Source organism: Podarcis melisellensis, assembly GCF_964234715.1.
Source record: "Podarcis melisellensis genome assembly, chromosome: 2".
Classification (NCBI taxonomy): domain Eukaryota; kingdom Metazoa; phylum Chordata; class Lepidosauria; order Squamata; family Lacertidae; genus Podarcis; species Podarcis melisellensis.
The window spans coordinates 31,424,964-31,441,120 of NC_138529.1; the positions used below are offsets into that span (position 1 = coordinate 31,424,964).

Sequence of the window (16,157 nt, forward strand, 5' to 3'; positions counted from 1 at the left end):
CTCAACTCCAGCTCCCACACAAGGTCCTGGGGGCCTGGACATGCTTTTTTCCTCACCCCTTCCCCACAGAAAAGTTATAGTTTTTATTATTATTAAGATAATCTTGAAAGTGTGATAGAAAATGCAAGTAAAATGTGACACTTGAATGGGGGTTGATTACTGGTTGTTCTGAGATACAGTTCCAGTGCCCTGAGGATCCTTGCCTCATCCTTTGATTAGCAAAAGCCTAACAAATTATGCAAAACAAGCAAACACATGCACATTAGCTTAACATATGCGCATTAGCTTAATTATGCATTTTACACAGTTATCATTTATGTAGGCTGCAATATATATTTTTTTGGACACATTACGATGGCACACAATTTTGGTGATTTTCTAAAGCACAGTTAAAAAGCAAGAGTTTATGCACAAAAGGGAGCCTAAGAGTGACTTACTGTTGCACTTCTTGATTTTGTTTATCCCACTCTTTCTGCAGCTTCTGTACTATCAGTTCAGATTTATCATCTGCATTCAGAGACCATAAATCTTTATCTTCAAGAGGCTTCTTATATCCCTGGATTGCCATACTGTATTGTTAAAAAAAACAAAAAAGGACGTTGGTAATCAGTTTGGACACACCATTCAAACTTTCTCAAGAGAGTACTGCAGTGTTACGCGTAATGTGCAAAGACCTCTACAGACAGTGCATGTGAGTACACACACATTTAATTCCTCCTTCTTCTACACTAGGCATCCAGGACAACGTACCCAGCTACTGGACAGCAGAAGCTGTTGTACATTTCCCTGCTCCATATCACATGCTGCTATCAGTTGGGTGGGGACAGGGGACATGTGTAATGTTGTGGATACAGGTAAATTGTTCTGGAAGTAACAGGAAGGGAGGTGGGAAATAAATACATATTTGCTGTTTGCAGCAATGGCCATGTGTTTAACCTAAAATGAATTTTTGGTCTGACTGCAAGTCAAGTACAAAGGAGTGATCAAAGATGAGTAAGACCAAGTTTTTCTACTAAGGGGTGAGCTCTGCCTTCCATCCACTCTCCAATGTTCACCTCAGTAATGACACACATATAGCCTCTGGATGCACCAGCGTCCTGCCCTCCTCCCACAATCCTTCAAGCAGGCAGTCTACTTTGTTTTTCTGTCTCTGCCCACCCCCATCCACACCAACACCTTGCTTGTATTTTTGCTCAACACCCTTTAAAAGTGCTCTGAGAAGCAGAGGAGGTGGCATTGTGGCTTTCACAAGGCATAACTAATCATCACCAAAAGGAGGGGTTTTGCTTCATGATTGACACAAACACTAGCCAATCAGTGCTGTGCTTTGGTTTTCTGATTCAAACCAAAACACAAGGTTTTCCCTGAGTTCAATCTGGGAGTAAAGATGGTAAGTGCACAAGATGAGGTTAGCACATTTTCAAAGCAGTTTCACCATGCAAATATTGTATGTCTGGTACCAGAACTTCAACTCCATCACACTTTTTAGCACATCTTTGATGCCTCCAGTATTATCCCACCATAAATGTCTGCTGTGCTTTGCCATCACCTTGGGCACCCTCAAAATCCTGTCTAATCTTTGGCATAATACATTACCAAAGTATTGGCAAACAAGAGGTTCTGTTCACATACAACTCTGTTCACATACTTTCATTTATTACAGTGATGATATCCACAAACATAAGGGGGTTTAGTGGTTGAACCTTGACCGTAGCCAACCTTAAATGCATTTTTTTTTCTGGCTCCCCGCTCCTGCTTTTCCCATATGGCAACAAGATCACTACTGACGTCAATGTAACTGCTGCTGTCAGGGATGTTAAATAGCTCTCTGTTGACCTCTTGTCCTCCTGCAGAAACTCAACTGAATTTGGGAACTGACTACAAATGCTACAAGTTCACCCATCTCTCTTTAAGTGGAAAAACTAGGACAAAATGATTTAAATCTTGGTAGGAAAGTGGCATTTTAAGTTGACATCAAACAACTATCCAACCTCGGCAAACAGAATTGCTAACGCTTGGAAGTCTCCGGATATTAACTATTTTCCTTGAGGCCTTAGTTTTTCATCCATGCATTTGCCATTTGCAGCAAAGAAGGCAGCTGAGCCTCCTGTTGCTAGGTGGAAAGTCTTTTATTCAGTTTCTAAGTGGGAATCTCTACGGGACGATGTGGCACAATGAATAGGCTGCTAGGTTCAGAACTAGGGAGAATTCAATTTGGTCTGCCTTTTTAAAAGTGAGCCGACCTAATATGCATCTCCTGAATTAATACACAGACTGGAAAGTAATTATCATTAAGATTTTGCACTTATGTAAAATGGTTTTTGGCTTTAAAAAGCAGCCATCATCATAGGCGTGGCACATCTGGAACTACACTTGACAAACCAATGACACCAATATACTTTACTTTACTATGGCAATAACTTGCATTTTTGTTTCTTTCTTTTGTAGCCCAGACTTTATTACTCAGCCCATACAGTAAACACGCTTGACTTTTGTTTTTGTTTTTAAAGGGACAGAAAGTGGGTGGGTTTCTGGGGTGAAAGACTTTCGCCATCCCATCCACCAATGTGTTTTGATGATACACTTTTGCCTTGAAACGCTACCCCTGGAACGTAACCTCCACATAAGCTGAGAGTCACCTGTATTCAAATACAATTTTTGTACAGTTTTTTTTTTCTTTTTTAAATCACAGATTAATGTGGAAATCGGATGGAATAGACTTATGAATGAAAATGTGCAAATTGCCTCTCAGAACTCTATTCTCAGCCCTGTTTTTTTTAACAACAACTATTGTTGTCTTCTAATTGCAAAGAGAACCTTGAAGATAAAAGCTTAGATTTTTTCCCCCTAAATTGCAAAATAACCCTCTTCAACCTTGCACAAAGTATGGCTTATTAAACTAATCTCCCTCTTCTTTGGAGAGGGGGAAAATGCAACTTCCCCTCCCCTTTAAAAAAAAAGACATTTTTTGGAGAGTTGAAGGTTGACAAAGATTTGTTTCATCATGTTACACACGAGACTCAAGTTTCTTTTCCTGCTGCACAGTAAGAATAATAAAAAACACCCTATAAAATACGATTCCAACAGGAAATGAAACCTGAACCTTAATTGCCAATTCAAACATCACTGTGAAGTTGTTCACAGTGTTAGCCAGCATTTCCCAACCTGGAATTAAGCACACAGCACTCCAGTTTCCCATCTGTGAACTTAGCTGCTGTCTCACACTTCCTGCACCTCAGTTCTGAAAGGTTATCTACACCAGGGATGGGCAGACTTGAGGCTTGCTGCAACTACAGTACTTCGTTTTCTGCCAGAATCCTGAGATCCACCAACCAGCCCATTGTGCAAACGAAATATATTTAGAAGTAAATATACTTCTAAAGCTCAGGAATTTGTTCTGAGTACTTTTGTTAACCTCTACTCTAATAAGCACAAAACATCTGGGTGTGGGGTAGAGGGAAGAGCATGAATGAATGCTGTATTGTATAGGAATGTAGCTAGGCAACCAAGAGCACAAGGGGAATCTCTTGTACGGATGCCACTTCAATATTGCTTTCAGCAAAATAGAGGATATCAACGAGAGCTCAGTAATGCTTACCTTGTAAACCACCAAAATGTGATCTTCGAAAGGAAACCAGAATTTAACTCTGGACAGGGATTCTACAATAACAAGTTGAAGACATGAATTTGTTTTTGCTTTTTTAAATCCAATATTTTAGCCAAAGCTTTTGTAGCCAAAGACTACCATGCATTCAAAATCATTTGGAGATATATAATGGGATGTATATATTAAGGATGTGCTGGAACTCCTGCCAATTTCCTGCTCCCCACCACCTTCCCCCAGCTCTGAGCAGTGTTTGAAGGGCTATGGCTGGATTTCACAATCTGATCTCAACAAATCCTGCTAATAGCAGACATAAAAGCAAGGAGTGGATGTGTGTTTTAGCTATTACCAGATAGCAAACACAGGGGATCTTTCTTGATGGAGCAGCCAGGCAGGGGGCGGGGGGGGGGGGGAGAGAAGACACGAGGCAAGACAAAAGAAAGCCTCTCTGTCCTGCTGCCAGCAGACTTTATTAAGACTAGGTTGTGGTAGAACGGAAGGAAAAGCTTTTCTCTTACTGCAGAATCCACAGTCAGCTTCCAGGCCATATGAAAATAAGGTACGATTGGGCCATTCTTTCGCACACAGCCAGCTACTAATTGTCACACAAAGGGACAAACATCCCAAAATCCCACCACCACCAAAAATCAATTACTTCACCAGGCTGCTGTCCCAATTTCTGCCCTCTCCCTCCACAATGCCCTTTTAGCAAAGAACATCACACATAAATTAGCACCTCATTAAGTACAGCCTTCTGACACATGGCATCTTCAAAATAGGCTACCAGCGTGTCCAAACTCACACCATGCCTGCTTCTGGGTTGTGGATAGGGAGCAGGTCGTTATGGGGCTGGATTTGGTACATGCAGCCTACAGTTGTTGATGTCTAAGGTAAATACTTTCCTTAAACATATAGTCCAGAGGCAGAACCCTAATCAGAGAAACTTAAGGTGAGATGTAGGGTACACCTGGTTTGTTCCAAGACACCTTCCAGGAAAATCAGAGGATGTGGACACACATTCTTAAATTAGCTTGGTTGCTGATCACAGCTCATGAGAAACTATGGAAGGCAGTCACTGTAAGAAGGATTTACTTACAGGGTCTAAGTTAACCGGAGAGAAAAATGGAGGCTTTTCTTTAAGACACGAAAGAACCAACTCTACAAGGATCAGTGCCAAATATAGATAAAATGTGATAATCCGAAATCTGTCTTCCATCGGGTTCTAGGGAGAGACACAAGATTTTGAATCAATACACAAGGAAAGTGTTCTTCACTAAAGGCACGGGGAAAGGTTAAATGGTTAATGAGAGGGGGAAAGTTAATGAGGTCAAAGGAGAACTTGGGTAAAACAACAGACAAATATAGTACTGTATGTATATGCACCCCTTGAGGGGAAAAAACACATTATTTAATCAACTCATGGGGTGAAACACTGACGCTGTCTCCCTAGGACATTGATGAGGAAAAAGACCATTAGAGTAATAAAATATTTTTATTAAAAACAAATATTTAATATTTCAGGTGACTATTAAGTGCAAAGCCTAATAAAACTATTTAGGATCTTGTGTGATAATAAGTCTTGCTCTGGTGCCTTAGCTGTTTCCCACTGGAATCAACTGCAATCCCCACCCTCTTCCTTTGTGAAGTATGGAAGATCTTGCCTTACGGGCTAGAAATCTTAGCCTCAAGTCCTCCCCATTTGGCCTGCAAGGCCATTTCATCCAAGCCATGGTCACCTGCCCGGCACCTGATGTCAAGTGCTTCCCAGGTGCCAAGCGTGGGGTTTGCAAAGCCCCTTGCCCAATTTTTCCCAAGCAAACCAGTTGATTGTTTGACGTTTGGAAAAGGTGGGGGGGGAGCAGCAACATTGTCCAATGACATTCACAGTGTCACGCCATGGCCACTGGTGTGAATGAAATTTAACACGACATGCCAGTATATTCGTCAAAAAGTCACAGCTCCCTAACACAACAGGTGAAAGGAACAATAGAAAATGGGACAGGAGTACCAACATTAAAACCAGGAAAACTAATGTAATATTCTGCCACGTCTGCAGGCATCCTTAAGACTACAGCTCCCATCAGCCCCAGCCAGAGAGGGGCAGGGGGTTGACAGATGCTGTAGTCCAAACATTTGGAGGACAGTAGAGTGGTCAAGGTTGTCATAGACATTCTAGATATATGACTCCCACCTTGTTGGATTTGAACTATTTTCTGATTCACTGCTGGACAAAATGCAAGGTGCTGATTTTGATTGTTAAAGACCTAAACGGCTTGGGACTTGGATTCCTTAAGTACTGCCTTCTCCCATTATGTTCCATCCTGCATGCTTCATTCAACGTCTGAGGCCTTGTTCCAAGTGGCACTGCTGAATGAGATATGGCAGACAGCCACTAAGACCATGCCCATTTTAGCAGTTAAACCCACTTTATGGAATGCCTTCCTTAAGGAGGTTTGCCAGGCTTTGATACTTTATTATTTCAGGCAGTTGGCTAAAACACGGCTGTTTCAGAAGGCTTTTAGAAGATTAGCTTCTCTAGATTTTGTTGCCCTAGCTTCATTACCTCAAATGATTGATGATGTTTTGTTTGTGGTGTTTGATTTTGGTGGCGGTGATGATACTGTATTTATTTAATGCATTGCATTGTTTTTCATTAAGGGAGCTGCTTTGAGTTCACTTTGTAAGGAAAAGTGGGATATAGGTCACTAAAGAAATAAAATCTGAACACACCGATTTTCATTCCAGTATCTCCTTTCAAAGACACATAAGACGTGAGACCTCCCTATCTTCCTGCCTTTACAGAGGAGCTTGACTTTCCTTCCTTTTCTCTGAGAAGAGGAAACACTCCTCTCTGCAGTGCAGTGTCCCCATAGCCTCCACTCACATTCACAGTGCATTAGCTTACCTTTATTTGTATTTAGCACCCTATGAATGTCCCAGTCTTGGTGTTTCGGAAGAGGCAGGCAGCAGAAAGTAACACAAGCTGCTCCACCCTTAACTCCCATTAGATCTACTTCTCCCCACAGAGTGTCAAGACATCTCCCTACCTAAATACTAATTTTGGGAAAACATGTCATAAATGTATACATTCTGAATATCATAGACATATCCCATTTACCTGAGCTGCAGTACCAATTATCTTGGACCGTAAAGGGCTCACAGCACACAGCACACACAAGAACCAGAAGATGATGAGAACTCCTGAAGACTGAACTCCATGAAGCCTCTCATACTGGATGAGCAACATGGCTAACAGCTGCAGAGAAAGTAAAGGTGGAACACATGGATTACAGCTGTGAATGAATGAATGCCTCCTTATCTCTTAGCTTGGTTTAAAAGCCTGGATCTGAAACACTGCTGTTGGTTTGTTTGTTCTTCTGCTTCCGTTGGTCTCATGCACACCATTCATTAAAAGCACTACGGTACCACTTTAAACACTCAAATAATAAGGATGCTGAGAGTTGACTGGTGGCCTCTATTCCTTTCACAGAGCTACAATTTCCAGAGTCCTCTGTGAAGGGGGGTTGACTGTTAAACCACTCTGAAAACTGTAGCTCTGTGAAAAGAATAGGGCTGTCCTAACAACTCTCACCATCCTTAATGAACTACAGTTCCCAGGAATCCTTGGTGAAAGCAATGACTGTTTAAAGTGGCATAATAGTGCTTTAAATGTATGGCATGAATATGGCCATAGTTCCGTTCCCTCTCCCCACCAAAAGAAAAAGTGCTTTGCTTTAGAACTAGATGACAGCATAATTACTCTGTGTGTGTGTGTGTGTGTGTGTATGTATACGCTCTGTTCCAGTAACAAGAAGCTGAAAGCACCAGCCTGAAGATGACGAGTGAGACCTCGTCGAAACGTCGCCTAGACACCCCAACTTTTACACGGGAAGACACCCGAGGACACCAAAACCTGCATTCCTGTACCCGTGAAAATCTACGAAAGCATATATATATATATATATATATATATGTGGAAATAGCTTGTTTTTTTTCTCATCCAGGAAGACACGGCTATTGCCTTTTAACTCATATATCCCACATTTGTGTTTTCATGTTCGTTTCCATCATACAACCTTTAGATTTCATAGAGGCTCACTGAAAATATTATTTGCTTTCTTGCCACAAAGACAAGGAAAAACTTTGTGCAGTGCAGAACAGTAAAAATGTCCCTTCCTCCTTTGCTTATACGCAGAATTCTCCAATGCTGACTTTTAAAATGGGAAGAGAAATAGACAGTATTAACCAGATGGAAAAAATATACACTTTAAGGGTATGATTGCTTCTTATTATCATCCAAAGCATTATTTTGTTCAGAATTTGGCTGCTGTTTCAGAACTGCTGATCTTGTACAATCCAAGATAATATGACATATTGTCATATAACAGTAGCCCTGAGGACTCCACAGATAAATAAGAGGATAAAGAATGGCAAAAGTAATTTGCAACGCACATCTTCTACCTTCTGTCAAAGTTCTGTCTCCCTCCTCTATGTCAAGGCCTTAGCTCAGTGACAGAGAATTTGCTTTGAATGCAGAAGGTCCCTGATTCAACCTCAGATACCACAAGATAAGGCTGGAAAAGACTCCTTTCTGAAACTCTGGAGAGTTGCTGCCAGTCAGTGTAGACAGTACTAAGCTAGAGGGACCAATGGCCTGGCTCAGTGTAAGGCAGCTTCCTATGTTTTCCCATAATAATTGCCATCATTCTCTCCACTAAATTTGCTGCTGATAACCAAACAGTCAATTCCACAGCCATCTCTGGGATTCTAAGAGGCAGCCATGCCTGATGTAAGAAACCTAATTCACATCACGTTTCAGCATCAACACTGACCCCCCATGCAATCAATAACATCAACAGAAAGGCATACTGACCATTGTGATGCCAACAAGTAAGGGTGTAACAAAATATACGGGTGCTGGGGTTCTGCTCTGAACAATTCCATGGAAAGCGTAGAAGAGATTGGCCCAGCAAACACACCAGAGGACAAAAGCAAAGACCTTCAAAAGAAAGAGAGAGAAAATAAATTCATCTGCAAGAGTAGCAATGTATTCAGTCAATGTATGTATTCAAAGAGCATTTATACTGCAGCATGTTCTGAAAGCAGCCTTGCAGGTTAGCCATAAAAATTACTAGTCCCTGCCTGCCCACACCTACACATGGCAGTTGTTTGTACAATATTGATGGCCTGAAGAGGAGAAAGAATTATAGAGTTGGAAGAGATCTGCAAGGGCCATCTAGTCCAACCTCGGTCCAGTATATCTGAAGGAGCGTCTCCACCCCCATTGTTCCACCCGGACACTGAGGTCCAGCACCAAGGGCCTTCTGGCGGTTCCCTCAATGCGAGAAGCCAAGTTACAGAGAACCAGGCAGAGGGCCTTCTCTGTAGTGGCACCCGCCCTGTGGAACACCCTCCCACCAGATGTCAAAGGAATAAACAACTATATGACATTTAGAAGACATCTGAAGGCAGCCCTGTTTAGGGAAGCTTTTAATGTTTGATGCACTATTGTACTTTAATATTTTGTTGGAAGCCGCCCAGAGTGGCTGGGGAAACTCAGACAGATGGGCGGGGTTCATGCCCTACCCTCTAGAGCAAGAGAAAACAATCTTGCTCCATCCTTCATGTGACAGCCCTTTAGATAGTTGAAGATGGCTATCGTATCTCCTCTCAGTCTCCTCTTTTCCAGCTAAACATACCCAGCTCCTTCAACTGTTCCTCATAAGGCTTGGTTTCCAGACCCTTGATCCCCTTGGTTTCCCTCCTCTGCACACGTTCCAGCTTGTCACCATCCTTCTTAAATCGTGGTGCCCAGAACTGGGCACAGTATTCCAGATGTGGTCTAACCAAGGCAGAATAGAATGGGACTATTACTTTCCTTCATCTGGCCACTATACTGCAGCCTAGAATAGCATTAGCTTTTTTTGCTGCTGCATCACACTTTTGACTCAAGTTAGGCTTCTGGTCCACTAAGACCCCTAGATCCTTTTCACATGTACTACTGGGAATCTAGATGTCCCCCATCTTATATTTGTGCATCTGCTTCTTCCTGCCCAAGTGCAGAAAAAAAATGCACAGGTTTTTATTTCAGTTTGCAAGCATATGCTTTCTTGCTGCTCAGCCAGAGGTGATTTGTACTTGTCACAGCCTACTGGCAATTGGCTATTCACAAGCTTGTCTTAGAGTACCAATATCCCATGCAGAGGCAACTACATGTACATTTCCAGACATGTGAGCAATGACTGGGGACATGCCTGCACCAGGAAAATCACAGGGCAGATGGTTTGCTATTGCACTTTTTGCGCAATATTTTTGCAAGTCCCATATCAATGACACTGGTGTGATGTTCTATCTGCTTGCAGTACGAAGGAAACTATTTGTGCTGCCATTCACCCTGGATCTGCCCTCCAACACAAGGGAAGGAAACTACACAGTCAGGGTGCCAGTGCTTGGTATTGCTTATGACAACCAAAGGCCAAACTCTCCCCTCGCAAACGTACATCACTCTGTGAACTTTAAATCTTCTGCTGGCTTAGGAGCTTAGCACATATCCTGGCTTTGGTACCAGAGCATTTATTTAGAAGTGGCAAATGGCAGTGAGGTTAAATCTTTGTAACAACCCATCATTTCATGAATTTCTTTTAATTGTTGCCACTTCTTGGAGGGCTGTATGCTTTTATTCTCTTGAGTTGAAGGGCACATCTAAAGTGAATGGAGGCACAGCGGTTTCACATGTTCACAATTGTCACGGCCACCCAGGTCTGGTCCCAGCTCACAAGAGACCTCACTCCGTTGCAGCTTATTTACAGGAAAAGTTTATTGAAGATTTCTGCTTCTCATACAGTTCAGCATTGTGGCCGTACGTCTGCCACGTTAGACCGCTGAAGTCCCCTCTGACTCCTCCCCTCTTCCGCACCAACTTAATAGCCTGGCTCTAGACCACCTCTTCCTCTCCTTTCTTTTCCGCAGGGTCTTCCTGCCCCCCTGGGTTCCCTCTCTCCGTGACTCGCCTGAGGCTGAATCCTCTGCCGCCTCTTCCCCCCTCTTTCTGGCTTTAGGGCCGGGCTCCTCCCCTGAGCTCTCTCCACTTCCGCGCGCCTCTACGTTTGAACTTGGCGCGCGTACGTTGCTGCTGACCTTTCTTTCGACCGCTACACCACCCCCTGCTCTGCTCTCCACCCTTTCCGGCTGAACACCCTGCTCCAACCCCCTCTCTCTGTTCTCTCCTAATCCTGCTCCCTCCGAGAGGCTGACGACTCCACCCCCTTTACTCCGTTCCGGCTGAGACGTCTCTTGCTTCCTCTGTCTTCCACTGGGCTCCTCTCCGCTTCTCCCTTCTCCTCCCCTTTGCTTGATTAAGGTAACCCCCTTTTGAGAATCCTCTGACTCGCTGCTCAGACTCGTGGATTCCCTCAGAATTCCGTCATCTTCTTCCTCATCCTTCTGCCCCTCCTCCCACTCGCTCTCCGTCTCCTCTGTCATCTCCTCCTCTCTCCCAGAAACCCTGACATCCATCCCCCCCTCGAAGCCCCCCCTTCCCCCCTCCCGCTCGCCGGGGACCGGTTGTGGAAACTGCGGCTCTTCGGGGGTAGGCTCAGGATACAGGTCGTCTACGTCAATGTTCTCTGCTGGCAGTTCTGTGTAAGTGTATTCGAAGTCGGGTTCTACCCCCAAATGCTTCTCAGTCTCTGCTTCCATCGCTACTTCCTCCGGTGCTGCCCGCCAAGGACCTATCAGCCACCTCTTACGCCATTCCTCCTCTGGCTGCTCCTCCCACCAATAAGGGGTTTCCGTGTCCACCCCCGAGCACGATCCCCTGGGCGGGCTTGATTCTAGTGTTCTTTCCTCGGGGGAAGAGAAACCCCTGAACGTGCTATCTGACAATGTGGGTGTGAAAAGCCAGTCATCAAAGTACTCAGCTGGCATGGGTCTATGTGGGAAAAGTGCATGGAACTCTTCTTTCAAAAGGGGTTCGTCTAACTCGTAGCCTGGCACCCAACTATTAGCAGCGGCTGGTGTGCCCTCCCTGGCGAGAAAATATTCAACTCCCTCCTCCCCCCATCTCGAGTCCAGTATCTCTGTGACCTCGTTAAGAGGTTCTGGTCTTGGCGATTCCCCCCTCTCAGGCGCCCTCCTACGTGGCTCTGGGGGTGCTCCTGACTCTTGAAACCTGTGTGGGGTTTTGTAGGGAGTGAGCACCGACCTATGAAAGACCGGGTGCACCCTGGAACCTTCCGGAAGGGCTAGACGAAAAGCCACCGGATTGATCTTAGCCTCAACTTGATATGGCCCTAGCTGCCTGTGTCCTAACTTCTTCTTGGCCAATGACCTGGCCGGCATCGCGTGGGCTGCTAACCACACCCAGTCCCCAACCTGGATGTCCTCTCCCGCCCTCCTGTGCTTATCGGCCTGCACCTTATACGCCTGTTTTGCCAGCTCCAAATGTCTCCGCAGCTCCTCGTGCACCTCTTGCAACTCCGCTGCAAACTGGTCGGCATCTTGAGGCCCCCCCCCTCCTGGTGCCGCAAATCTCGGGAAGGTTCTGGGATGACGGCCATTGTTCGCGAAGAAAGGCGTCACCCCGGTGGAAGCGTGTTTCGTGTTGTTGTAGGCGAATTCAGCCATCGGCAGATAGTCCACCCACGCCGCAGGTCGCTGGTTGGCGTAGCACCGCAGGTACTGCTGCATGATCGCGTTGACCCTCTCCGCTTGACCGTTGGTTTGTGGATGCCTCGCCGATGTCAGGTTGATTTTGACGTGCAAGATGCCCAGAAGCTTTCGCCAGAAAGTGGAAACAAACTGGCGCCCCCTGTCGGACAAGACGGACTGCGGAAGTCCATGCACTCTGAAGACGTGATCGATGAAGAGCTTTGCGGTCTGTTCTGCCGTCGCCACCTTGGCACAAGGGATGAAGTGCGCCATCTTGGTGAACAAGTCCACCACCACTAACACCGCCGTCTTACCTCTGGAGCTGGGCAGGTCTGTAACAAAGTCCAACGCTACCCTCTCCCATGGTTGCTGCGGTGTCTCCAGCGGTTCTAGCAATCCCGCCTGCTTCTGGTGCACTGGTTTGGACCTCTGGCAGATATCACACCTGGCGACGTAGTCCGCCACCTCTCCTCTCATCTGGGGCCACCAAAAGTCTCTAGCCACCAACTCCATCGTCTTTTCTTTGCCGAAATGGCCTGCACTAGGGGCGTCATGCAACTGTTGCAGAACCTTGGCTCGAAGATCGTCGGTGGGCACGTAAAGGGCACCCTTACGAGTCAAAAGTCCATCTTGTAATTGAAACTCATCGTTGTCTCGCGACCCTCCGCGTAGCTCCTCCATCTTAGACTGTGCAAACTGATCCCTTTGCAACGCGCGTCGCACCGCGTCCAGGTCGACTGCGATGGTAGCGCACGTCCACGCCTGCGGTGCGAAAATGTGCTTTGCTGCGATTGGAGCTGCTTCCTCCAAGTATTGCGGCTTTCGGGACAGCGCGTCTGCAATAACATTGGAGTCTCCTGGGATGTATTCTATTTTGAAGTCGAAGTCCGCAAAGAACTCCGCCCAGCGCATGTGTCGCTGGGTCTGCAACTTAGCCGTCCGCCAATACTCTAAGTTCTTGTGATCCGTGCGGACCTGCACCGTGTGCTTGGCTCCTATTAAGAAGTGTCGCCACGCTTTGAAAGCTGCATGAATGGCCAACAACTCCCTGTCCCATATGGTATAATTGCGCTCCGTCTTGCTGAGCTTCCGGGAGTAGAACGCACCCGGTCGCCAGTTGCCTTGTGAATCCTCTTGCAAAAGAACGGCCCCAACCGCTCTATCTGACGCATCGGTCTCTACCCGCATGGGTCTGCCGGGATTCACGTGGAGCAGCTGCTCTTCGGAGGCGAAAAGACCCTTAAGCGTCCGGAAGGACCGCTCCGCTTGTTCGGTCCAGACGAACTTCTTCTTCTTGGAACTGAGGGTGTCAGTGATCGCCGCCGTCGCGTTCGCAAAACCTTTAATAAACTTGCGGTAAAAATTGGCAAAGCCGATGAACCTCTGGACCTCTTTCCGATTTCGAGGGCTTTTCCAGTCCAACAGCGCTTGAACCTTAGCCCTGTCCATGGCCAGTCCCTCGTCGGACAACTTGTAGCCAAGGAAATCAACCTCTCTGACATCAAACTGGCACTTTTCCAACTTGGCGTACAGCCTGTGTTCCTTCAGCCTCTGCAGGACCTCCCTCACGTCCTTATCGTGATCCTCCGGCGATTCCGAGAAAATCAGGATATCGTCGAGAAAGCAGACACACTTTTTGTAGAGGAGACCTGCTAGCACGTGGTGCATAAATGCTTGAAAAACGTGGCTGCCATTTTGGAGGCCGAAAGGCATGACTCTGTATTCGTATGTGCCCAGAGGGGTGAACATGGCGGTCTTCCACTCATCTCCTTTCCGGATGCGGATGAGATTGTAAGCTCCACGTAGGTCCAGCTTGGTGAAAATCTTGCCCCTCCTGACGGTCGCTAAAAGGTCGTCAATCTTGGGCATGGGGAAAGCTTTGGGCTTAGTCAAGCTGTTGATGAACCTGTAATCCACTATAAGCCTTTTTTGGGGCGTGTCCTTCTTCTTCACAAAGAAAACAGGGCTGCCTCCCGCTGCTTTAGATTCCTGGATGAAACCGCGCTTGAGGTTATGGTCTATGAACTCCCGAAGCTCTTGCATTTCGTCCTCCGACATGGAGTACAGCTTGGCAGCAGGCAATTGCGCCCCTGGCACTAAATCAATCGCGCAGTCGTAAGGTCTATGAGGCGGCAACTTGTCAGCTTCCTTCTCACAGAAAACCTCCAAGAATTCCTGGTACTTGTGAGGCACTGTTTGCACCATACCCAGATGCAATGGCTGCTCAGCTTCTCCTCCCTGATCGGTCTGAAAGCAATGCTGAGCACAATACGATGAACAAAAGTTGATCTGCCTCTGGTACCACGCAACCGCGGGACTGTGCCTCTCCAGCCAACTCATGCCTAACACGATGGGTGTGTCCGATAAGTGGGTGACATTGAAACTAATAAGCTCTCGATGGTTGCCAATCTGCATCATCATGGGAGGGGTTTGCTGCACCACTTGCCCCCCCAGCAACTTCCTGCCGTCCACCGTGACCACGTTCAGAGGCGTCGTTGCAGGCAGGAGCGCCATGTTGTGCTGCTTAACGAACTGCAGTCCCATGAAGTCGGCGTTGCTTCCCGAATCGATCGTTATTGGAACCTCGAGGAGTCTCCCATCAGGCAACTGGAGTGTTGCTGTGAGTAGAACTGCCGGTTTGGGAGGCAAAGGGTCCACGCTCTGCAGTGATGCTGGGGGCTTGTCTACAGATCCGCCTGGCTGAGCCCCAGTAGCTCTGCTTCCAGCCAGGCACTGTCGTTTCCCTGAAGCTGCTCCCCTGGTTGCACCTCTGCTGTTACAGTTGCCAGCGCTGCAGTGTGCTTCTGGAGCCTCTGGGGGCACTCTTTCGCCATATGGTGCGCACTGTCACAGATGTAACACTTCCTGGTTCCTCTAGGAGGCTTCGCTTTGGCTGCACCAGGGACAGGGCTCTGGGATGGCTTCTGAGCCCTAGCACCACCAATCTCCATTGGCTCCTCTCTGTCCTTCCCCATTGGCGAGGGGTGCGCACGGCTGAAGTCCCTGTGCACAAAAGGGAGAGTCCTTGCTTGCGCACGCGCTTGGGGCCCGTCCTCCTCATGCCACGGACGCCCCTCATGTCGAATTCCAAGAGCTAAAGCCCGTTGCACCACGTCTTCTAGGGTCTGGGGTCTGTCCCCCCTAGCGATCTCATCCTTGATGGGGGGGCTCAATCCCTCCCAAAAAAGATCTCTGACCGGTTTACTGTCCTTTGGCCAATCTAAGGCGGTGAGCAATGCAAAAAATTTAGAGTGGTATTGGCGCACAGTCGCTTTCCCCTGCCTCAGCCCGTGCATTTGACGGCGCGCAATGTCCACATCCACAGAGGATTGAAAACAAGAATCCATCGCTTTGATGAACGCAGTTGAATCGCGACGGGCCGGTCCATCTTCGCGCCACAAATTGCGTAGCCAAGCCCTGGCCTCCCCATGCAGGTGCGAAACAATGAACCCCACTCTCTCCTCCTCATCTTTAAAATCGTGACGGAGTAAGTGCAGTGCATATACAACGTCCGCTCTGAAATTGGGATAGTCTTGCAAGTTGCCATTAAAATGCGGAACTAGGGCACCCCCCCTCCGTCCAAGCGCAATGCCCTCCGCTCTGGATCCTGGGGCCCCCGCCTTGTCCGCGCGCTCCCACCTTGCCTGCAAATCCTGGCACGTCTTCTCCAAGTCGTCATTCTTCTTCTGCGAAGCAATGACTGCCGATGTGAGAGCGGTAACCTGATTCCGCAATGCAACCAGCTGCTCCTCAGCGCTCATGGCTGCTCCCGTTCGTGAGCTTCGCAAAAAAAAATTTTTGCTTTGAGAGAGGGGACTTACTGTCACGGCCACCCAGGTCTGGTCCCAGCTCACAAGAGACCTCACTCCGTTGCAGCTTATTTACAGGAAAAGTTTATTGAAGA

General features: G+C 46.9%; 1 protein-coding gene across 1 annotated transcript in view; it reads right to left on the reverse strand.

The window, feature by feature from the left end:
* ABCC3 (ATP binding cassette subfamily C member 3) overlaps positions 1–16,157 on the reverse strand; it is a 72,056-nt gene that overhangs the window by 38,498 nt on the left and 17,401 nt on the right. The window contains exons 3-7 of the mRNA XM_081899539.1: positions 8,478–8,603; positions 6,723–6,860; positions 4,701–4,826; positions 3,599–3,660; positions 438–569 (exon numbers count right to left, since the gene is read on the reverse strand). Coding sequence (XP_081755665.1) covers positions 438–569; positions 3,599–3,660; positions 4,701–4,826; positions 6,723–6,860; positions 8,478–8,603 — 584 coding nt within the window. The remainder of the gene's footprint in view (positions 1–437; positions 570–3,598; positions 3,661–4,700; positions 4,827–6,722; positions 6,861–8,477; positions 8,604–16,157) is intronic.